At 42.7% G+C, this 17,173-nt stretch overlaps 1 protein-coding gene and 1 long non-coding RNA gene across 3 annotated transcripts; one reads left to right on the forward strand and one right to left on the reverse strand.

The window, feature by feature from the left end:
• The first annotated feature begins 353 nt into the window (after positions 1 to 353).
• LOC139567939 (uncharacterized) lies at positions 354 to 5,428 on the forward strand. Its single transcript, XR_011673479.1, has 3 exons — positions 354 to 457; positions 4,779 to 4,856; positions 5,087 to 5,428. It is a non-coding gene; the product is annotated as an uncharacterized lncRNA (long non-coding RNA).
• Positions 5,429 to 5,948: 520 nt separating this feature from the next.
• dnaja3b (DnaJ heat shock protein family (Hsp40) member A3b) lies at positions 5,949 to 16,781 on the reverse strand. Of its 2 annotated transcripts, XM_071389561.1 has the most exons (12): positions 16,541 to 16,781; positions 15,959 to 16,098; positions 15,638 to 15,721; positions 15,147 to 15,362; positions 14,691 to 14,843; positions 14,183 to 14,330; positions 13,987 to 14,051; positions 13,532 to 13,660; positions 9,854 to 9,969; positions 9,383 to 9,480; positions 8,976 to 9,111; positions 5,949 to 6,742 (listed from the first exon to the last, which is right to left on the reverse strand). In XM_071389561.1, the coding sequence occupies exons 1-11, from the start codon at positions 16,743 to 16,745 to the stop codon at positions 8,990 to 8,992; spliced, it is 1,476 nt and encodes a 491-aa protein (XP_071245662.1). In that variant the 5' UTR covers positions 16,746 to 16,781; the 3' UTR covers positions 5,949 to 6,742; positions 8,976 to 8,989. The 2 variants fall into 2 exon arrangements, with proteins under 2 accessions (XP_071245662.1, XP_071245661.1); XM_071389560.1 differs by lacking the exon at positions 8,976 to 9,111 and having other exon boundaries at positions 6,583 to 6,742; positions 16,541 to 16,778.
• Positions 16,782 to 17,173: the final 392 nt, after the last annotated feature.

Raw genomic sequence — 17,173 nt, forward strand, 5'->3', positions numbered from 1 at the left:
TTAACATCTGCTAACCATGTGTATGCGACAAATAAAATTTGATTTGATTTGAATTTACTCTTATAGTATTTCTAAGAAGCCATAACAGCCAGGGAAACTAATTGTTCTTTACTTTATGATAGAACATTCAGATTTGTCTGGCTGACTATGGGACTCTTTACCTATATTATTAGAATTTTCTTGTGATCACAACAACATTCATTATTTTTGCTCAAATAGAGATATAATTAAATTGTGTTTCCTTTGAAAAATGGGCCTGGCTAATAATAGAGGCGATGTTTACCGCGATTTTCTGGAATATTCTGTGACCAGAAACAGTTGTGCTGCTAGGTGTGGAGCTAGAAAAGGGGTGGAGCTAGCAAAAGTATGCAAATGTTTTTAGTTGGTGGCGCTTCACGTTGCACCAGATAACTCTTTTATTGCTCTGACTGAGAGCCGACAATGAAGACCGATGAAGGTGACAATATTTTGCTTCTTTCTTTTAGTCCCAGATTAAAGTTATCGTCCCAGTCAGCATTGATCTTACTGAACTTGGCTGATTTACTTCCCAAAGCTTTTGTAATTGAGCAGGCTACAGGACGAGGTAACATGTTATCTTACTGAACTGGGCTGGTTTACTTCCCAAAGCCTTCGTTGTTAATTGAGCAGGCTACAGGACGAGGTAACATGTTATTATGTTTTGCAATGTTAATGGAAATGGATTAGTGATCTACTAGTGGCACGCGTGAGAAAATGTTTACTATCCATTTTTTATGTGAAAATTACATTGAGTTTCCTTACATTTCACTGTAATTAAGTAAACAATTATTTTTTTACGAACTTGTAGCAGGCATACTATGGGCCATCAGTTCTAGCGCGTTAATGTGTTGTGTAAAAAGCATTGGAAATAGGTGTGTCATATGCCATCTAAATAGGCTACCTACAACTTGTTGTAACTTGCAGGATGTACTGCGCTGTCTCCTCTCACTCATAAGACTCAGCTGCAGCGCTTAACACACACAACCCCACCACTCAAACAGAAACAGACTGCCTGGTAGTCAGCAGCAGCATGTCACAGTGAAATAAACTCAGCAAAAAAGAAATGTCCTCTCACTGTCAACTGCGTTGATTTTCAGCAAACTTAACATGTGTAAATATTTGTATGAACATAACAAGATTCAACAACTGAGACAAACTGAACATTTTCCACAGACATGTGACTAATAGAAATTGAATAATGTGTCCCTGAACAAAGGGGTAGGGGGTGGGTCAAAATCAAGTCAGTACCTGGTGTGGCCACCAGCTGCATTAAGTACTGCAGTGCATCTCCTCCTCGTGGACTGCACCAGATTTGCAAGTTCTTGCTATGAGATGTTACCCCAGTCTTCCACCAAGGCACCTGCAAGTTCCCGGACATTTCTGGGGGGGAATGGCCCTAGCCCCTCACCCTCCGATCCAACAGGTCCCAGACGTGCTCACGCACAGAACGAGCAGTATGGTTGGTGGCATTGTCATGCTGGAGGGTCACGTCAGGATGAGCCTGCAGGAAGGGTACCACATGAGGGAGGAGGATGTCTTCACTGTAACGCACAGCGTTGTGATTGCCTGCGATGACAACAAGCTCAGTCCGATGATGCTGTGACACACCGCCACAGACCATGACGGACCCTCGATCCCGCTCCAGAGTACAGGCCTCGGTGTAACGCTCATTCCTTCGACGATAAACGCGAATCCGACCATCACCACGGGTGAGACAAAACCGCGACTCGTCAGTGAAGAGCACTTTTTGCCAGTCCTGTCTGGTCCAGTGACGGTGGGTTTGTGCCCATAGACGACGTTGTTGCCTGTGATGTCTGGGGAGGACCTGCCTTACAAAAGGCCTACAAGCCCTCAGTCCAGCCTCTCTCAACCTATTGCGGACAGTCTGAGCACTGATGGAGGGACTGTGCGTTCCTGGTGTAACTCAGGCATTTGTTGTTCCCATTCTGTACCTGTCCTGCAGGTGTGATGTTCGGATGTACCGATCCTGTGCAGGTGTTGTTACACGATCAGCTGTCCGTCCTGTCTCCCTGTAGTGCTGTCTTAGGCGTCTCACAGTACGGACATTGCAATTTATTGCCCTGGCCACATCTGCAGTCCTTATGCCTCCTTGCAGCATGCCTAAGGCACGTTCACGCAGTTGAGCAGGGACCCTGGGCATCTTTCTTTTGGTGTTTTTCAGAGTCAGTAGAAAGGCCTCTTTAATGTCCTAAATTTTCATAACTGTGACCTTAATTGCGTCTGTAAGCTGTTAGTGTCAGGTGCATGTTCATTAATTGTTAATGGTTTATTGAGCAAGCATGGGAAACAGTGTTTAAACCCTTTACAATGAAGATCTGTGACGTTCTTGGATTTTTACAAAATATCTTTGAAAGACAGGGTCCTGAAAAAGGGACGTTTCTTTTTTTGCTGAGTTTATATATTTGTAGGAAATTGTCATGGCGACCGCAGTGCGATTTAGAAGTAGCCCAAAAACGGCAACCCCGCGACAAATACATTTTCAACTGCGACATTGTTTTCAAAGTAGCCCAATTCTTCTAGAAAACTTCGGACATGGCAACCCTGCCCAGAGAGAGAGTCGAAGTGAGGCTCAACTCTGCCAAAACAATTTTTTTATCCAGCATGTGGCGTTTAGTGTTTCGCTCACCAAGTGAGGATCTTGTATGAAGGTCAATACGTGTCGAATTTGGTCAACAAAAAATGTAATGGCTTATTTGCTACGTGAGGTTTATTTGATCTAATAGAAGTTTCGTAATACTTAGATTGTTACAAGTGTTCTGCTATAAGTAGGACACGTGACATCCCGGCAAATTTTAGAAAAAACACTATCCGAATAGTCTCGAAGGCTATGCATATTCATGTTAGGAGGCAAGTAGCATAGTATCGCTCTCCATTGAATACAGGCGGTTGACGTAAAAAAATCCCTCGAATATTCAAACAATATTAAAATAATGAGATGTATCCACCAATCCAAAGAAAGTTTGCATTATCACCTTCTCATTTAACTGCTCAAAGTAGCTTATTGCCAGTGGTGGAAAAAGTACCCAATTGTCATACTTGAGTAAAAGTAAAGATACCTTATTAATAGAAAATGACTCAAGTGAAAGTCTCACAGAAAAATAAGTAAAAGTCTAGAAGTATCTGGTTTTAAAGATACTTAAGTATCAAAAGTAAATGTAATTTAAAAAATAAACTTAAGTATCAAAAGTGTAAATCATTTCAAATTCCTTACATTAAGCAAACCAGACGGTACCATTTTCTTGTTTTTTTTAATTTACGGATAGCCAGGATCACTTCAACATTCTAACATCATTTACAAACTAAGCATTTGTGTTTAGTGAGTTCGCCAGATCAGAGGGAGTAGGGATGACCAGGCATGTTGTCTTGTACAAGTGAGTGAATTGGACCATTTTCCTGTCCTGCTACGAGTCCTTTTGGGTCTCAGGGAAATGTATGGACTAAAAAGTACATTATTTGCTTTAGGAATGTAGTGAAGTAAAAGTTGCGAAAAATATAAATAGTAAAGTACAGATACCCCCCAAAACTACTTAAGTAGTACTTTAAAGTATTTTTACTTAAGTACTTTACACCACTGCTTATTGCCATACAGGGCCTCGCTGTTGTCACTTCCCTGTCATGCTGACCAGACCGCGCGCGCATGTTGATTTGGTCCACTCACACCAGATGCAATCAGGACATGCAGGTTGAAACATCAAAACGAACTCTGAACCAACTATATTAATTTGGGGACAGGTCAAAAAGCATTAAACATTTATGGCAATTTAGCTAGCTAGCTTGCTGTCGCTAGCTAATTTGTCCTGGGACAAATTTGACCTGAAATGCACAAGGTCCTCTATGACAATTAATCCACAGATAAAAGGGTAAACCGAGTTAGTTTCCAGTCATCTCTCCTACTTCAGGCTTCTTCTTCTTTGGAATTCATATGGCAGTTGGCAACCAACGGTGCATTAAGGTGCATTACCACTACCAACTGGACTGAAGTGTGGACCATCTTTCAATCACCCACGTGGGTGTATGCTCCTAAAAACCAATGAGGAGGTGGGACTTGCAGAGCGTCACGTGTCACAAACAGAACCAAATTCTATTTTAGTGCCTGGCTATGTAGGCGCTCGTTGACGCACACGAGCAGTGTGGGTGCAACAATTGAATAACAGCGGCTGGTCAGCATGTCACTGTCATTTTCCCAATTGTTAACAACGATGTGTGGAGCGCTTTATATCCGTGGCAAATAATTAGAAAGATCTCCTACTTACAGCATTGTTGTATTAGGTATAAGTTACATTTATTTCTCTCCCTTTATGATGATGATCGGGGCCTGTTGGGTGTAGTTGTTAGGGGTAGTTTTGTGATAACAAAATCAGTGCAGTTTTCCGCTATCGACTTTTTCTGAACGTTAACGATCCCAATGTAATTTAAACATTTAACATTTCATACCCCTACCTTAAATTTGACGTTTGGAACAACTTCTAAATATAGATGAATGTCTAATTCAACATGAGACGGAGCTTGTTGATGCTACTAACGTGGCCGTGGAGCAAATAGGCTCAACTGTGATAAATGGATACTAGTGCATAGGTCTACTCCTGACATTTCCTAGGATCCATAAAGTAACTTTTCCTGACCTATTTTTGCACCAGTTCTGTCACACCAATTTTGGTGTAAAAAAAGTAGAATTGTTACTAATGGATTTGACTTATCACATTCATGTTTATTTTTCTCTTCCTTGATGGTCTCACTAGCTCTGGGAGCTGGAGAAGGTCCTCCTACTAACAGGACAAACCAAAGGAGGCGCAGTATCGAATTGTATCCCCCTGACAGTAAGAACACATGATGTTATATTACACGTGTATCTTGTCCACAGCTGACTACTTTGGTGTACATGTGGCCAATCATGACTGAATTACTGTACACACAGAATTGCTCATTCACCTGTAACACTCTAATCCTCTATAGACTGCAAAAATGCTAACTATTACATAAAATAAAGGAGCTGCATCATCACAGTAGGGTACATTGCACTAAATTTTGCTTCTACCTTTTGTCACAGTGAGTTTGGAGCAGACTGAGATCGGTCAGAGTGATCAACCTGGGGGGCCCCTCGGCACCGTGATGCACTGGAGGACGACGCTGACAACGTCGATGATTATCAACTTTAATGTGATGGTCGACCAGGTTCTACATTGGATAAACAATGTATTTAAGAAAATGAGAGGAGAGGAGAAGCTGAGTTAGAGAATGTATTGATTTGGAGCCATGCCCCACTAAGATCAAATAATGAAAAAAGTCAAAGAAAAAACAAACATGCACAGTACAATGCACTGGTTGTCTGGAACCAACTGGACCCTGATTAGCTTCTACCCCCAAACCAGAAGACTACTAAATAGTTACCAGACTATATGCACTGACCCTTTTTGCACTAACTATTTTGACTCTACTCACACTGCAACACGTGTGTATATATATATAATATACATATATACATACATTGACACACACTTACTCTCATCACATATGCTACTATTTATATAGCCATGTTATTGTTACTTATTGTGTATTTATTCCCTGTGTTACTATTTTTAAAATCTTTACGCTGTTGGGGTGGACCTGTAAGCCTTTCACTGTTTGTCTACATGCGACAAATCCAATTGGATTTGATGGAAGGAGATGGCGGTTCAGAGAACAGCTAGGCAGACTGGTAAACAATGTGGTGGGGGGGGGGGAAGAGAACAAGAGAATGGGAATGGTGAGGGAAAAGAGTGCGTGATTGTGACAGATCACATGGGAAACCAACAATTGTTATTTTTGTGTATATAGATTGATGTGGCTTTATTGTATATATTGTTATAGTACTGTATATGTAATATCTACTACGGTTTTCCATTTGCTGCCAAATAAACACAGTCCACCTATACTGTAGTCCAGAAGGGTTTAGAGAATACTGATACAACTATGATCATCACTACATTTACCACAATGCAGCATTTTAATGTATGATGAAGTTGTATTTCAGTTTCAATACTTTATTAACTAAGTCTTGCACAGCTGTGTTGCCCGTTACACATACAACACCATAATGACAATAAAACTAAATACATCAGCCTTTATCAGACAACATGATGCCAATGGGTGTGTTTTAAATACATTCTGCACAGATTATACAACCACTATATCTTATGGACGTGGTTCCTGAGGTGCTAAGACACTTCTCCAGACCAGCCATTGTAAGATCAGGGCCCATATTCATAAAGTGTCTCATAGTAGGAATGCTGATCTGGGATCAGTTTTGACTCAGATTAAAATGAATGGACAAGGGGGAACTGATCCTAGATCACAGGTCCTGATCATCTGTGCATCTGAAACGCACTCATTGTGAAAAGCTTGCTCGAATTATTGTCTTCGCTGCTTCTCTTTGCAAATCTTCTCCTGTACTCCTTGTTGACGTCCATTTTGAATCCCCTCCAGGTAAAACACGTTTTTAGTTTCTCAACCCAACACCTGTGTCACTTGGGACTAAACAGTGTGTGGCAGGGCTTGGCTTTCTTGGTGGCCCGTTCCGTGTAAATGGATGTTCTTATAACGAATCCAAACCCCTCTCTCAATTTCTCTACCTCCCTCTATCCAGGCGGTAGGTGAGGGAGGGTAGTGAGCGGGACGGAGTGCCAGTCGCTTACCTTCTCCCATTATTGTCCTGTTGATCTCTTACCTGGGAGGAGGAAATGGGGGGGAACAAGAGGTCAGACAAATGCTTCCAAAAGTGACTATATTAGTCAGGGTTGGTGGGAGACATCTACAGGTGTGAGTCTGGTTCTATAGAACAGGCCTAGGCAGAGGAATGAGCAGCAGGTATATCTAGACCTACATATTATCTACTATAGAACAGGTCTAAGCAGAGGAATGAGCAGCAGGTATATCTAGACCTACATATTATCTACTATAGAACAGGCCTAGGCAGAGGAATGAGCAGCAGGTATATCTAGACCTACATATTATCTACTATAGAACAGGCCTAAGCAGAGGAATGAGCAGCAGGTATATCTAGACCTACATATTATCTACTATAGAACAGGCCTAAGCAGAGGAATGAGCAGCAGGTATATCTAGACCTACATATTATCTACTATAGAACAGGCCTAAGCAGAGGAATGAGCAGCAGGTATATCTAGACCTACATATTATCTACTATAGAACAGGTCTATGCAGAGGAATGAGCAGCAGGTATATCTAGACCTACATATTATCTACTATAGAACAGGCCTAAGCAGAGGAATGAGCAGCAGGTATATCTAGACCTACATATTATCTACTATAGAACAGGCCTAAGCAGAGGAATGAGCAGCAGGTATATCTAGACCTACATATTATCTACTATAGAACAGGCCTAAGCAGAGGAATGAGCAGCAGGTATATCTAGACCTACATATTATCTACTATAGAACAGGCCTAAGCAGAGGAATGAGCAGCAGGTATATCTAGACCTACATATTATCTACTATAGAACAGGCCTAAGCAGAGGAATGAGCAGCAGGTATATCTAGACCTACATATTATCTACTATAGAACAGGCCTAAGCAGAGGAATGAGCAGCAGGTATATCTAGACCTACATATTATCTACTATAGAACAGGCCTAAGCAGAGGAATGAGCAGCAGGTATATCTAGACCTACATATTATCTACTATAGAACAGGCCTAAGCAGAGGAATGAGCAGCAGGTATATCTAGACCTACATATTATCTACTATAGAACAGGCCTAAGCAGAGGAATGAGCAGCAGGTATATCTAGACCTACATATTATCTACTATAGAACAGGCCTAAGCAGAGGAATGAGCAGCAGGTATATCTAGACCTACATATTATCTACTATAGAACAGGCCTAAGCAGAGGAATGAGCAGCAGGTATATCTAGACCTACATATTATCTACTATAGAACAGGCCTAAGCAGAGGAATGAGCAGCAGGTATATCTAGACCTACATATTATCTACTATAGAACAGGCCTAAGCAGAGGAATGAGCAGCAGGTATATCTAGACCTACATATTATCTACTATAGAACAGGCCTAAGCAGAGGAATGAGCAGCAGGTATATCTAGACCTACATATTATCTACTATAGAACAGGCCTAAGCAGAGGAATGAGCAGCAGGTATATCTAGACCTACATATTATCTACTATAGAACAGGCCTAAGCAGAGGAATGAGCAGCAGGTATATCTAGACCTACATAGTATCTACTATAGAACAGGCCTAAGCAGAGGAATGAGCAGCAGGTATATCTAGACCTACATATTATCTACTATAGAACAGGCCTAAGCAGAGGAATGAGCAGCAGGTATATCTAGACCTACATATTATCTACTATAGAACAGGCCTAAGCAGAGGAATGAGCAGCAGGTATATCTAGACCTACATATTATCTACTATAGAACAGGCCTAAGCAGAGGAATGAGCAGCAGGTATATCTAGACCTACATACTATCTACTATAGAACAGGTCTAAGCAGAGGAATGAGCAGCAGGTATATCTAGACCTACATACTATCTACTATAGAACAGGCCTAAGCAGAGGAATGAGCAGCAGGTATATCTAGACCTACATACTATCTACAATAGGACAGCCACACCGCAGGTTGGAGGAGTGATCTGTTAGTGTGTGTGTGTATATTCTGACATTTTGCAGATTTAAAGCTAATTTTCCTGCAATTCTATTCATTTTGCCATGTCGAATGTAAATTCATGTGATGTATACCAGCGCCCTCCCTGACGACCCCTAGATGGTGCCCACCCCACAGTTTGGGAACCACTGTACAATAGGACAGCCACACCGCAGGTTGGAGAAATGTAGATGTTAGTGTGTGTATTCTGAAGGTATAGTATTCATGTTAGTCAGACTAACACACATTACACAGCTAGTGTAAAGGGTGTTGGGGGGTCCTACCTGAGGTGTGGCTGTCAGCTAAAGATTTTCTTTATTTTGGAAAGGATGCCCTCCTCCTCTTCGTCTTCTTTCTTCTTCTCCTCTGTTCTGCCCTGTCCTGCCCCAAACTCAGAGCGCTGCCCACTCCTGCCCCCACCTGGACAAAAACAGGTACTACATGCATCAGCCAAAATACGACCCATGTTTGCATCATGTTTTAACACGCGTGTTTGTGTATACACTTGTGTGCTTGGCGTGCGTTTGAAATGTTTGAATCCTTATTTGCTGTAATTTACTTAAATAGATTAAGTAAAGTATTTAAAATGTGTGTGTCTGTTGAGAGGGGACAGGCTAGCAGCGGCAGGAGAAAGACAAGGTGATCTGGATGTGGAACTATATAGTAGAATTCCCAGGTATAAACAACCTACCTGTGGTAGTAGCAGTGACTCCGTTGACAGTCCCCTCCACGTCAGCCTCTTCCTCTGCGTAACTCAGGAGCAGGGAGCGCTGTCGACGAGTTAACTTCCTACAGTGGTAGAAGACAAGAGGGATGGATAATAACACTCTATTCTAACCATGAAGTGAAAGCAGCGGTCACACAAAACCATGCTAGCTAGACAACAGTCAGAGTTAAGTGAATGGGTCTGTGTTAATGTCAGACTCTCCACAAGATGGCGCCGGCAGACAGTCACCCATGGGATTGTGTGTGTATTATGTTTTTAGTATTGTATTGTTAGGTATTACTGCACTGTTGGAGCTAGAAACACAAGCATTTTGCTTCCCTTTCGATAACATCTGCAAATCTGTGTATGCGACCAATAAAACTAGATTTGATGTGTGTGTGTTTCTGGGAGTGTGTGTCCCCGCACGTGTCTGTGTGTGTGTGTTCTCTCTCTTACTTAGGTACTCTGATCTTGATGTGAACGTAGTGATCTCCATAACTGTAGCTGTTCATCCTCTGGATCCCCTTTCCCTGCAGGCGGATCTTCTGGTCGGCCTGGCAACCTGGAGGGATCTACAAAACAAAGGGCAGTGGTTCGGTCAATCCAGTCTCTTTTCACATCTGCCAGTGTGTCTATCGACACAAGCCAAGTAGACCATTCAGCTTGGACAAGCAAGACTAGGGTTAATATAACATGCATCTAATGTCATATTTCCAGATGGTTGTCAGATTGACTAGGTCAGTGTAACATGTATCTAATGTCATATTTCCAGATGGTTGTCAGATTGACTAGGTCAGTGTAACATGTATCTAATGTCATATTTCCAGATGGTTGTCAGATTGACTAGGTCAGTGTAACATGTATCTAATGTCATATTTCCAGATGGTTGTCAGATTGACTAGGTCAGTGTAACATGTATCTAATGTCATATTTCCAGATGGTTGTCAGATTGACTAGGTCAGTGTAACATGTATCTAATGTCATATTTCCAGATGGGTGTCAGATTGACTAGGTCAGTGTAACATTTATCTAATGTCATATTTCCAGATGGGTGTCAGATTGACTAGGTCAGTGTAACATGTATCTAATGTCATATATCCAGATGGGTGTCAGATTGACTAGGTCAGTGTAATGTATCTAATGTAATATTTCCAGATGGGTGTCAGATTGACTAGGTCAGTGTAATGTATCTAATGTAATATTTCCAGATGGTTGTCAGATTGACTAGGTCAGTGTAATGTATCTAATGTCATATTTCAAGATGGTTGTCAGATTGACTAGGTCAGTGTAATGTATCTAATGTCATATTTCCAGATGGTTGTCAGATTGACTAGGTCAGTGTAACATGTATCTAATGTCATATATCCAGATGGTTGTGGTAATGTAATACATACTGAACAAAATTACACCCAAACATTGAAATACTTCATATACAGTTGAAATCAGGAGTTTACATACATCTTAGCCAAATACATTTAAACTCTGTTTTTCACAAATTATGACATTTAGTCCTAGTAAGAATTCCCTGTGTCTTAGGTCAGTTAGGATCACCACTTTATTTCAACAATGTGAAATGTCAGAATAATAGTAGAGAATGATTTATTTCAGATTGTATTTCTTTCATCGCATTCCCAGTAGGTCAGAAGTTTACATACACTCAATTAGTATTTGGTAGCATTGCCTTTAAATTGTTTAAGTTGGGTCAAACGTTTCAGGAAGCCTTCATCAAGCTTCCCACAATAATTTGAGTGAATTTTGGCCCATTCCTCCTGACAGAGCTGGTGTAACTGAGTCAGGTTTGTAGGCCTCCTTTCTCACACACGCTTTTTCAGTTCTGCCCACAAATGTTCTATAGGATTGAGGTCAAGGCTTGGTGTTGGCCACTCCAATACCTTGACTTTGTTGTCGTTAAGCCATATTGCCACAACTTTGGAAGTATGCTTGGGGTCATTGTCCATTTGGAAGACCCATTTGTAACCAAGCTTTAACTTCCTGACTGATGTCTTGAGACGTTGCTTCAATATATCTACATAGTTTTCCTGCCTCATGATGCCATCTATTTTGTGAAGTGCACCAGTCCCTCCTGCAGCAAAGCACCCCCACAACATGATGCTGCCACCCCCGTGCTTCACGGTTGGGATGGTGTTCTTTGGTTTGCAAGCCTCCCCCCTTTTCTACCAAACATAACAATGGTCATTATGGCCAAAAAGTTATATTTTCTCCAAAAAGTACAATCTTTGTCCCCATGTGCAGTTGCAAACCGTAGTCGTAGTTTAATGGTGTTTTTGGAGCAGTGGCTTCTTCCTTGCTGAGTGGCCTTTCAGGTTATGTTGATATTGGACTCATTTTAATGTGGATATAGATACTTTTGTACCCATTTCCTCCAGCATCTTCACAAGGTCCTTTGCTGTTGTTTGGGATTGACTTGCACTTTTCGCAACAAAGTACGTTCATCTCTAGGAGACAGAACGCGTCTCCTTCCTGAGCGGTATGACGGCTGCATGGTCCCATGGTGTTTATACTTGCATACTATTGTTTGTACAGATGAACGTGGTACCTTCAGGTGTTTGGAAATTGCTCCCAAGGATGAACCAGACTTGTGGAGGTCTACAAATTGTTTTCTGAGGTCTTGGCTGATTCTTTAAAATGTTCCCATGATGTCTAGCAAAGAGGCACTGAGTTTGAAGGTAGGCCTTGAAATACATCCACAGATACAACTCCAATTTACTCAAATTATGTAAATTAGCCTATCAGAAGCTTCTAAAGCCATGACATAATTTTCTTGAATTTTCCAAGCTGTTTAAAGGCAGTCAACTTAGTGCATGTAAACTTCTGACCCACTGGAATTGTGATACAGTGAATTTTAAGTGAAATAATCTGTATGTAAACAATTGTTGGAAAAATGACTTGTGTCATGCACAAAGTAGATGTCCTAATCGACTTGCCAAAACTATAGTTTGTTAACAAGAAATGTGTGGAGTGGTTGAAAAATGTATGTAAACTTCCGACTAGATAAATTCAATAGTCAGGGATACAGTTCCTTTCCCCCTCCCTCACCTGGATGTCTATAATGTTGTATAGTCCCTGTGCCTGAGCAGAAAACAACTTATTTCTCTCTCCTTCCATCCCTCCTGCCCCCTTTTCCCTCCCTCTCACCTGTATACACTTTTATTAGGTACACACATCTCGTACTGGGTCAGACCCCTCCTTTGCCTCCTGAACATCCTGAATTTTTACAGGTATTCTACAATGTGTCAGAACCGTTCCACAAGGATGTTGGTCCATGCTGACGCGATGGCATTACGCAGTTACTGCAGATTGGACTGGCGGTACATTCATGCTGCAAACATCTCGTTCCATCTCATCCCAAAGATGCTCTATTGGGTTGAGGTCTGGGGACTGTCCAGGTCTGGGGACTGTCCAGGCCACTCAACTAAACTGAGCTCGCTGTCATGTTCCAGGTGATGTTATTACACTCCTCAAGGGTCCAGTGTTCACATGCCCACAGGAGCTGCTTTTTCTTGTTTTAGTTGATAGTGGAACCCGGTGTGGTCGTCTGCTGCAACAGCCCATCAGTGACAAGGATCGTTGAGTTGTGCGTTCCAAGATGCCGTTCTGCACACCACTGCTCTACTGCGCCGTTATTTGTATGTTTGTGACACGCCTGATAGCTTGCACAATTCTTGCCATTCTCCTTTCGACCTCTCATCAACGAGCTGTTTCAGCCCACAAGACTGCTGCTGACTGGATGTTTTTTGTTTGTCGCACTGTTATGCGTGAAAAGCCCAGGAGGGCGGACGTTTCTGAGATACTGGATCCGGCGCGCCTGGTACCGACGATCATACCACACTCAAAGTCCCTTAGGTCACTCGTTTTGCCCCATTCTAACGTTTAATGGAACAGAAAATCAATGCCTTGATGCTCGTCTGCCTGCTTCATACAACAAGCCACGGCCACGTGACTCACTGTCTGTAGGAGCGATTCAGTTTGGTGAACAGTGTGGTGTACCTAACAAACTGGCCGGTGAGTGTGTCTATGGTGTTGTAGAGTCCCTGTGCTCTAGCAGAGCCCCCCAGTATAGCCTGGCCTACAGAGATCTAACTCCCCCTCCCTCTCTCTCTCCATCCCTCTCACCTGTATATCTATGGTGTTGTAGAGTCCCTGTGCCCGGGCAGAGCCCCCCAGAATAGCCTGGGCTACAGAGATGTGGACATCAGAGTGGATGTTGATCCCATCACGTCTGAACACTGGACTCCTCTGGACCTGGAGAGAAGAGGAGATACCGGACCATCACAAATATAACAGTGTCATAATAAGTGTTTCACAAATGAGAAAAGTACAATTGTTTCCCCAATGTTTTTTATATTGGATTGGTCTACAGAACATTAAGGCTTCAGGTTGGTCAGCCAAAGCAAAGCTGGATCATCAGAACCTCAATCAATCAAACAAGGATTGACATGAATAATACTTCAGATATCTACGCACTCAAACTCCCAAAGAGAAAGCAACAGCATACAGTCGTGTAACTGATGTCTGGGAGCTCATTGAAGGGTAGGGTAAACAACGAGCTAAATGCTGTCCACACTTACTCTAAATGTGATGTGGATTTCCTTCTTCCCCACTGGCATTCGTACAGTCTGTCCATTGTCTACTCCTGCAAGACAATATAAAACATCAGTCCATGTCTGAAGTCAATCTGCATTTTTATCACATCATTGAACAATTGTCTCCTTGTATCATGGCCCAACCAGAGACACACACAGTCAGTCAGTGTCTCTCTCTCACCTGCGGGCACAGGCACGGTGACGGTCTGTCTCTGTTTGGTCTGTCCCGATCCGCGACACATCACACAGGGCGTGGTCATGATGGAGCCCCGCCCACCACAGCGTCGACACGTAGAGCGCATCATGAAGGGACCGGTGTTTATAGACTCCTACAGGGGGCAGCACAGAGACCAACATTATGATTATCACACATTTTTAACATTACTACAGTATAATGATAATAAAGGTGCCTTAATAAGTTATGGGAGTGTGGACCAAAGAAGTTAAGCCCTGAAGTAAATTGAGTAGATAGTGAATTTATAATGGCTACTGCCTCCCTGAGATTTCTGTTTTATAAAAGCGATACGGTCACCGTGGAGACAACCATGTAAAACATCAGGGCCTGTACTCAAAGTAGCAGTTCTGATCTAGGAGCAGTTTCGCCTTTTAAATCATAATAAATCATTGTGTGAGGCTTTGGGAATACAGGCCCTGGTCCCTGACGGTGACAGTTGGTTGACACCACTCACCATGCCGGTGCCGTTACAGTAGTGACAGTGCTGGACCTTGGTTCCTGGCTCGCTACCTTTACCATCACATCTCTGACACGCATCGTCCAGGTTCACTGTCATCTCCTTGTTCACTCCCTTAGCTGCCTGGGTGAACGTCAGCTCCATCACAAACTGAGAGAGAGAGGGAGGGAACAGAGAGAGACAGGAAAAGGGAGAGAGAGAAAAGGGTAAAGAGATGGAGGTATAGTGGGAGAAAAAGGGGGAGGTAATAAGGTGCGAGAGAGAGGGAGAAAGAGTTAGATTAAAACATATGGCTGAATATGAATAACTAAGCAAGCTCTAAACATTCACATGAAACCATGTAACATTGCTGTTAATTAGAACCTGTACATTCTACCATTTCTAATTCTATGCCGAATCATGAAACTTGTTATAACCGGGTTATTGATCTGTTATAACATGTTATAACCGCACCTCTGGCCTCTGTTCAAACATGCTGTTGAAGTCTCCGAAACCCTGCGCTCCTGTGAACTCCCCGAAGATCTTCCTGAACATTTCCTCTGGGTCGACGCTGGCCCCCCCGGCCCTCCAGTACTGCTGGCCCCCCGCCCCCCCTCCCGCCTGGCCGGGGTCGAAGCCTGCCGCCCCGTACGTGTCATACTGCTTCCTCTTGACCTCGTCACTCAGCACCTTGGGGGAACAACATCAGGAACAATATCAGGAACAACATCAGGAACAATATCCCAGTCATTGCTAAGGGGTTGTGTCTCACTGTCAATCTACAGATAATATAGAAGAGACTAGAAGTTGCTGAAATAGGTACAGATCTAGGATCAGCTCCTCATCGGATCCTATGCCTGGCTTGGCAGATCGTTTTGATATATTGGAAATGTAATTCTTGGCCAGTTGAAAACATGCAGGACTTGAATTTGTAGAATTAGGCCAGGGACCAATTGAATGCCTACCTCGTAGGCTTCTGCCAGCTTGGCAAACTTCTCCTTGGCCTGAGGGTCATCCTGGTTGGTGTCTGGGTGGTACTTCTTAGCCATCTGGAATAGGATCGACCAAATGGTATTATATAGCCTACCCAGCTGATTTCACTGGACAAGGCCATGTACTATTTCAATGTTTACAACTGAAGTTTGAATCAATTTTTATGAACATTCGAGAACTCCATACGTGTAGAACTCCATAATGACAACAGTCTAGGCCTATATTTCTGCAATAACAACCCACACAGCAACAGAGCCACAGCTGCAGGCTCTCCTAATAGACAAGCCTCTCACCTGATAGTAGGCTTTCTTGATCTCTTTCTGAGTGGCCGTGCGAGGCACCCCCAGAACATCATACAAGTCCTGTTTGTTAGCTGAGGAGCAGCTAGTGTGGAAGGAGTGACTACTGCTGACAACATGGGGGGGCCTCAGTCCTGTGGAGAGGAGGAGATATGAGCTGCGTCAAAGAGCCATAACTTCTGTCTGTATTGAAGCAAAGCATTCTGGGTAATGGTGTTTAGCATGTCTGTGTTAGACATTGCTAACTAGCTAGACAAAAAATGAGAATAATGCATTTCGAAGTGTACTGTACTAGCTAGCCAACTGTACGGACTAGCTAGTTTGTAGTTAATTAACTACCAGTGCAGACACGGTAGATTGTGTCATGTACATATTGTGCTTGACCATTGACTGAGCACAGTTACATCATGCACGTCCAGCTACTGTACCGACCAAGAGTGTCTAATGTCTGATCGCGACATGAAAACACAAAAACGACATTTACAGAAAGATTGACAAAACAAATATCTTTCTATAGCAACCAAACTACTACCTAGGTTCACTGACACCAACTCCAGACAGTCCTTCATTTCTCACCTGTGAGTCTCAATGTCACTGCATTTCCAGGTCTCAAACAGCCAAAGTTGCCCCCTATCCTGCACCGTTGTGTCCCCAACATCTCCGTGACACAGGCTTCTCCATGTCTCGCCGAGGCAAGCAGCGAGCAAGCCCGACGATGGCCAGAAGACACTCCTACAAAGTTGAGTAAACGCGCAGTGCAGACAACCACGGAGGACGCCATCTTTGCATCGCTACAGAGGCCGGCGGTGCACTGCGCATGTGCGGTATGTAGGATCCGGAGTGGCGCGGTAGTCTTTTTATTTTTTATTTTTTTATTAACAAATATCAACAAACAAAAGAGGAATAGTCACATGGAAACAAGCATACATACAAACTATTCATTACCAAGAATCCTAAACAAACAAATCATATTCATTAATAATTCAACAAGTTTTAATTGGAGTGGTGCGGTGGTCTAGGACACTGCATCTCAGTGCAAGAGGCGTCACTGCAGTACCTGGTTCGAATCAAGGCTGCATCACATCCGGCCGTGTAGGCCGTCATTGTAAATAAGAATTTGTTCTTACTTGCTGACTTGCCTAGTTCTTACTTACTGATTTGCCTAGTTTTAAATAATGGTCAAATAAAAATGTACAGGTCAGAGGGGCA

This window comes from Salvelinus alpinus, chromosome 2, assembly GCF_045679555.1.
Source record: "Salvelinus alpinus chromosome 2, SLU_Salpinus.1, whole genome shotgun sequence".
Taxonomy (NCBI): Eukaryota; Metazoa; Chordata; class Actinopteri; order Salmoniformes; family Salmonidae; genus Salvelinus; species Salvelinus alpinus.